General features: G+C 50.1%; 1 protein-coding gene across 1 annotated transcript in view; it reads right to left on the bottom strand.

Moving 5' to 3' along the window:
* The window catches only part of lama2 (laminin, alpha 2), a gene marked incomplete at its 5' end in the record, with an annotated part of 106,098 nt that overhangs the window by 11,335 nt on the left and 87,263 nt on the right, over positions 1 to 7,500 (bottom strand). Inside the window, 8 exons of the mRNA XM_083688732.1 lie at positions 865 to 1,041; positions 2,630 to 2,750; positions 4,862 to 5,000; positions 5,456 to 5,600; positions 5,909 to 6,071; positions 6,353 to 6,477; positions 6,884 to 7,043; positions 7,311 to 7,444. Of these exons, the coding sequence (XP_083544858.1) occupies positions 865 to 1,041; positions 2,630 to 2,750; positions 4,862 to 5,000; positions 5,456 to 5,600; positions 5,909 to 6,071; positions 6,353 to 6,477; positions 6,884 to 7,043; positions 7,311 to 7,444 (1,164 nt within the window). The remainder of the gene's footprint in view (positions 1 to 864; positions 1,042 to 2,629; positions 2,751 to 4,861; positions 5,001 to 5,455; positions 5,601 to 5,908; positions 6,072 to 6,352; positions 6,478 to 6,883; positions 7,044 to 7,310; positions 7,445 to 7,500) is intronic.

Genomic DNA, 7,500 nt, shown 5'->3' with positions numbered 1-7,500 from the left:
GATGATGTATCTGTGGCAGAGGCGCCTCGCAGGGAGAGCAGCAGAGGTTAAAGACACACTCATCTCCTGCATACCTGGGGGGGCAAATACATGGGCTGGGGAGGGGGGAGGAGGGGGAGGGTAGAAGAGGAAGTGTAGAGAGATGGAGGATGAGAGAGGAGGAGAGGGGAAGTGAGGAGAGAGGGTGAGAGGGCGAGGGAGGGGAGAGGGTGAGGGAGGAGGAGGAGGAGGAGGAGGGTGAGGGAGGAGAGAGGAGGAGAGGGGAAGTGAGGAGAGAGGGTGAGGGAGGAGAGAGGGTGAGGGAGGAGCAGGAGGAGGAGGGTGAGGGAGGAGAGAGGAGGAGAGGGGGAAGGAAGGACACAGCTCTAACAGAGCTGTAGGAAGTGATAGTGTAATATCCCTCCCCAGTAAAGCTGCCAGCCTGCAGCCTCAGTGGGTATGATGGACTGGAGGTCGCTGTGGGGTGAAACTAATCATTACTGGACAGGGGTCATCTATCTCTTTTATAGTTCACTGAATACCACTCTAGACACTGATGTGTGTGTGTGTGTGTGTGTGTGTGTGAGAGAGAGTGTGCTTACAGAATGTGCGTGTGTTTGTGCATGTGTGTGTGTGTGTGTGTGTGTGTGTGAGAGAGAGAGAGAGAGAGAGAGAGAGTGTGTGTGTGTGTATGTGTGTGAGAGAGATAGTTTGCTTAGAGTGTGTGTGTGTGTGTGTGTGTTAGAGTGTGCTTAGAGTATGTGTGTATGTGTGCGCATGTGTGAGAGAGTGTGCTTACAGTGTGTGCGTGTGTGTATGTGTGCATGTGTGCGTGTGTGTGTGTGTGTGTGTATTTGCGTGTGCGTGTGTGTGTGGCGGGCCCACCTCTCCAGACTGTCTGCGTCGTCTGGTGGGGGCGGCGGGGACCCCCCCACTGCCGAACAGGATGATCCCCTGGTCCTCCTCGGTGCTGAAGGACAGGCTGATCTCCGCCCCCACGTCCAGGGACAGGGCCTTCAGCTCCATGTAGCCCGACTTGGTGAAGCTCACAGTGTGCAGGTTCTGGACGGGTCAGAGAAGAACAGAACAGAACACACGCAGCATCAACACATGATGAGAACTCAGATACTCTTGGGATAGAAAGTAAACTTTTCATAATTAATGAATTTCGTCATTAATAATTAACAATAAGCATATTGATATGCTTTGGATCTGAATGGTTCCAGAACTACAGTGTGTGTTCTGGTTCTGTGCTGGTTCGATCCCCACTCCAGGAGGGAGCCGGATGTGAGCTGGTAACTGGAAGGTTACTGGCATCATATCTAAGGTGCCTACCACTGCCGTTGTGCCCTTGAGCAAGGCACTTAACCCCTAGCTGACCCTGTTCCCAGAGCCCAGAGCTCTGTTCTCCCTTGGGTGTGCATGTGTTGTCTCGGTGGGGGGGGTGTGCAGTGCGTGTGTGTGTGTTGTCTCGGGGGGGGGGGGGGGGGGTTGTGTCTGGGCAGAGGTTCTGAGAGCACGGTTCTCCTCTGTGGGCCGGTGTGGCCGGTCAGAGAGATGGCGTTTGGAATCATGCCCTGGTGATGGGGTAGCCCAGGCTGAGACAGGTAGCCCAGGCTGAGACAGGTAGCCCAGGCTGAGACAGGTAAACTCAAGTGTCCATCTCAGAACCTTGAGGATGTCTCTTGGCCTAATGGTGGAGGATTGTGTCTTCCACATGGGAGACCCAGGTTTGAACCCTGCCAGTCAAACGCACATGGATCATAACAGTGTGGTCTCGTCATTCTGGGGTCAGATACATCTGTCTTGTTTCTGAAGTGTAGCTGGGAGTTTTCAAACTATTTCACTGTGTGTGTGTGTGTGTGTGTGTGTGTGTGTGTGTGTGTGTGTATATCAAGTCCTGTCCATAACTAAAACATTACTTTTTAGAAGCAGAATCTTCTCTGTTCTTTACCTCCATCACTCTCTCCCTCGCCCCCCCTCATCTCTCCATCACTCTCTCCTTCCCTCCTTCCCTCCCTCCCTCATCTCTCGCTCCTTCCCTCCCTCCCTCCTTCCCTCATCTCTCCCTCCTTCGCTCCTTCCCTCCCTCCCTCATCTCTCCATCACTCTCTACTTCCCTCTTTCCCTCCCTCCCTCATCTCTCCCTCCTTCCCTCCCTCCATCACTCTCTACTTCCCTTCATCCCTCCCTCCCTCCCTTCCTCCCTCCCTGTTCTCTGACCTGTCTCCTCTCAATCCTTTCATTCTTCTTCATGTTTTTTCAACAGAAGAGAGCAAAACACCAGGACATAATTCATGGGAGCAGCACCTGTTTCTATGAATTAATAACTAGACTGCTGAGAGAGTGGAGCGAGGGATGAAAGAGAGAGAGAGAGAGAGAGAGAGAGAGAGAGGGAGAGAGAGAGAGAGAGAGGGAGAGAGAGAGGGGGAGAGAGAGAGAGAGAGAGAGAGAGAGAGAGAGAGAGAGAGAGAGAGAATGCACTCAGCATTTCTTTAGTCAGGCCCATGTCTCACCTCTACAGTCTTTAGTCAGGCCCATGTCTCACCAATACAGTAGTGAAGAAAGAAAGCATATGTGTGCACTGTAGGCCTAGACCATGGTGCTAGACCACTGGACCACCCCAGACCGCATAGTCTGATAAACTCACATCTACAGCACAGCCTTTAGTCAGGCCTGTGTAGTCAGAGCTGCTCAGGAGGTTGTAGGGCGTTCTGGAAACTTCTATGTCCTTCATACAGCCGGCGTACTGCTTCTTAGTGACCTCTGACCTGGAAGATGAAGGCAGAGGGGTTTCAGTGACCACTCACAGAGACAGGGCTGTCATCAATCTCAGACAGTATTCAGCTTCATGAACAGAACCAGACTGATTTTGGTTCTCACTGGCTTAAGGGGATCCGGCCGTGATGTGAACAGGTAGCTAACAGGTGTTGTGTAGCAGATAATAAGCTGCAGGAAGAGCTGTGTGTGCGTGTGCGTGTGTGCTTGTGTGCGTGTGTGTGTGTGTGCGTGTGTGTGTGCGTGTGTGTGTGCGTGTGTGTGTGTGCGTGTGTTGTAGCTACCATGCAGAAGTGGTGGAGCAACAACAGCTATAGAGTGAGCAACAACAGCTCATTGCTAGCATGGCCCAGTAACCCTGTAAAGAACATCCCAGCTCCACCACCACCACCAGCACCACCAGCACCACCACCACCACCACCAGCACCACCAGCACCACCAGCACCACCACCACCACCACCAGCACCACCAGCACCACCAGCACCACTACCAGCAGCTCTAGAGAGAAGACTTCTGCTACAGCCATGCAGGAAAGGTGACCCAGTTAAGATGTAATTAACACACGTTACCTTGACTTGATACTGTAGGAACAAAACATAAAGTATATCCACATTAGTTCAGCTGTACCACACATCCACGTCTAAATACCAAGTTATACCAGTTAAAACCACCAGGACAAGACTCACATTAGTTCAGCTGTACCACACATCCACGTCTAAATACCAAGTTATACCAGTTAAAACCACCAGGACAAGACTCACATTAGTTCAGCTGTACCACACATCCACGTCTAAATACCAAGTTATACCAGTTAAAACCACCAGGACAAGACTCAGTCAGAGGTGAGAAAGTGAAGAAGAAAGACAGGAAAGGAAGGATGATGGAAGAAGCCATAGAACCGATGGAACATTCTTTACATTCCGTTTGAGTCTGTGAAGGTCTGGTATTCCAGAGACAGGTTGACGTAGACCTACAGCGCCTTCGGAAAGTATTCAGACCCCCTTCACTTTTTCCACATTTTGTTGTGTTATAGACTCAATTTAAAATCGATTAAATTAAAAAATGTTGCCATTAATCCACACACAATACCTAGAGATAAAGATATCCTTGCATTAAGATGGACTCAATTCAACTTATTGAGTGATTTGTTGATGATAAGCGTGTCATGGCAAAGGGTCTGAATACTTATGTACATGAGGTATTTCTGTATTTCAATTTGAATACATTTACTGACATTTCTAAAAACCTGTTTTCGAGTATTGTGTGTGGATTGATGGCAAATTCTTTTAATTTAATCCACTTTAAATTGAGTCTATAACACAACAAAATGTGGAAAAAGTGAAGAGGTCTGAATATTTTCCCAAGGCGCTGTATAGTCAGTGTTCAATGTTATCTGACTTTGAGAAGCCAGTGTGGAACATCAGAGAGGGTCGTCGTGACAACATGACTGTGACTGTGACTGTGGCTCTCAAGGTTCCGCGTTAGCGACGCCGGCGGCGGCTAATGAAAACTGAAGTAGGAGTGTTCAGCCTTCGGCTCGTCAGGCTAAACGGGACAATGTGTACGAAGAATGAATAGGAGAGAGATGCAGCTTGTAGGAAGAGAGTGTCAACAACAATGCAGAGACGCACGCACACACACGCACGCAGACACACACACACACACACACGCGCACACACACACACACACACACACACACACACACACACTTTGGACACATGTCAGATTGATACTGTGGCGTGTGTAAAGGTACAGTCGGGGGAGTGAGTGTGTGGGACAATGTGGACACACACACACACACAGTTCAGGACCCTAAGCACACACACATATACACACACACACACAGTTCAGGACCCTAAACACACACACATATACACACACACACACACAGTTCAGGACCCTAAACACACACACATATATACACACACACACATACACACACACACACACAGTTCAGGACCCTAAACACACACACACATACACACACACACACACAGTTCAGGACCCTAAACACACACACACACACACACACACACACACACACACACACACAGTTCAGGATCCTAAACACACACACATCCTGCGCTCTGAGGGGACCCCCTACCTGTAGTTGCCGATGGTGGGGAGACCCCCGAAGTAGATCCTCTCATCCTCCTTCAGGTTGAGACCCGTGGCCGAGCCTGGTGTTGCCATGGGCAACCTCTCTTCCTCGTTGGTGTCAATGTCCACGATGGTCACAGACGCTAGGGAGGATGAAGGGATAGATTTGTTCAATCATTTGTTATCAGATCATAATACATATGAAATATGCACACACAAATCATTGATAAACTGGCAGTATATATATCTGTATACTGAGAGGTAGAAATGCTTTGGAGACACATGGGGAGACACTAGTTTTGTGGTCCCAGATTAAGCCTTCTCTTGGACTAGAAAAGCACTTTGAATTGAGTTCGCTCTTGAACAGGAGTTCTCCAATCAGCCTCAACCTGGGTCTGGTGCACTACCCCACAGCTGGGTGAAAGCAGTAATGGTATTTACCAGGGGAGGCTAGTGGAGGTAGAAAATCGGAGGACGGCTCATTGTGATGCATGGAACTGAATAAGGAATGGTATCAAACACAACAGCGTGTACAATGAGCTCGTCCTCCGATTTCCACCCTCGCCAGCCTCCCCTGGTACCTGGGAGACCTGCTCACCTTGTTTCTTCATGCGGGACATGGTGAAGGACTTCCAGCGTCCGTCGTTGTGTCTCCTGCTGCTGGTGGCTGAGCCCGTCCCCGAGCCCAGGTCAACACTCACCTTCACACGCCCGTCTGCCAGCTCTGCACTCATAAAGTCCTTCTGCAGGGGGGGTAGTCAGTGACTGTCAGTGAGTGTGTGTGTGTATGTGTGTGTTTGTGTGCACCTGTGTCTGTGTATGTGTGTGTGTGTGTGTGTGTGTGTGTACAAGTAGTAGTTACAGTGTCCTTGGTGTGTGTGTGTGTACAACTAGTAGTTACCATGTCCTTGGTGTGTGTGTGTGTGTGTGTGTGTGTGTGTGTGTACAACTAGTAGTTACCATGTCCTTGGTGTGTGTGTGTGTGTGTGTGTGTGTGTGTGCACCTGTCTGTGTGTGTGTGTGTGTGTGTGTGTGTACAACTAGTAGTTACCATGTCCTTGGTGGCGAAGTACATGAGCAGAGAGTCTGTGGAGAAGGTGCGGAACTTGAACATCACCGTGGAGACGTTGGGGTTCCACCGGGTGGGGCGACTCACGGCTGCGTATCCCTCCCCGTCAAACTGCACCGTGCCCTCCGTATCAGTGGGCTGGGGGCTGCAGGGGGGTGGGGCTGTTTAATCATGTGAAGCCAAAGACACATTCTACTATCTTCAGCTGAACAACAACAGTAACTCATGTTCTATTGTACTCTATCAGAAGGTCTAGGGTCAGGGTTAGGGTCAGGGTTAGGGTTAGGGTCAGGGTTAGGGTCAGGACCAGGGTTAGGGCTAGAGTTAGGGTCAAATCTAGGATCAGGGTTAGGGTCAGGGTCGGTGCTAGGGTCAGGGTCAAGGCTAGGATCAGGGTTATAACAGGTGTTATAACAGCAGTCCTACCTGACCACGCAGCCCTTGCAGTCCCCCTCCCTCTCTCTGTAGTTCCACAGGCCGATAGGTTTGTTGTCCAGGTATGTCTCTCCCATGCACCCCGAGAACGTGGTGCTTTTCACCGCCTCCGCCTTCTGCACCGCAAACAAGCAGAAACACGCCGTTACAACCATCAGATACAGCAACAGGCATGAGTTAACAATGACAAGGTGATCAGGGGTGTATGTATGTTGGTACTGTCCAGCACGCCACCTACAAACAGGTACAGGTAGGTATTTACCTGGACAGGTGGGTACAGTACAGTATTTACCCTGGCACTGCCCAGTATGAACAGTAGGGGAGGCTGGTGGAGGTAGAAATCGGGGGATAGGCTCATTGTAATGCATGGAACGGAATGAGGAATGTTATCAAACACATTATAATGCATTATAATGAGCCCGTCCTCCGATTTCTACCTCCACCAGCCTCTCCTGATGGCCAGGTGGGTAGAGTTTTTACCTTGACACTTCCCAGTATAAAACCAGTAAGTAGAGTGTTTACCTTGACACTGCCCAGTAAGCCCCCTACGAACAGGTAGGCGTTCTGGTCCACGTCCAGGATGGTGAAGGCCTCGGGGGAGTTGGCACTCTTGGAGGTGGGCATGATGCCAGCCTTGGGCCCCTCCAGAGGGTGCACCGAGATGGTACCATTGATTCCGTTCCTGTGTGGACCAATCATAAACAGCCATGGTCAGATACACCAATGTGGACCAATCAGAAACAGCCATGGTCAGATCTACCCATGTGGGTTAAAGTTTTAAATCGAATCGAATTTAAGGCGAATTAAAACAACAACAATAAAAACACAAATAAAACCAATGGAGCATCATTGACTGGACAGCCTCAGAGATTTAACAGGGTTAATGAAGAGGAAAGGAACAGAGTTTGGAGTAGACAGTGAGAGGAGGTGAGAGTAAGGGGCCCGGTACCGCGAGGCTTCGATGCGATGCCAGTTCCCATCATTGATGGCCAGGTCAGGGTGCTCCACCCTGCCGACCCCTGACCCCACGTCCCACAGGAAGTTCACCTTGCCCTTACGCATCTCCACCGCCAGGAAGTCAATCTGAGGAGGCAACGGATCAGAGTTATTACATTAACCCTTACATTGCTTACAATACC

This window comes from Argentina silus, assembly GCF_951799395.1.
Source record: "Argentina silus genome assembly, chromosome: 17".
Taxonomy (NCBI): Eukaryota; Metazoa; Chordata; class Actinopteri; order Argentiniformes; family Argentinidae; genus Argentina; species Argentina silus.
This window is presented reverse-complemented; position numbering and strand designations above follow the sequence as displayed.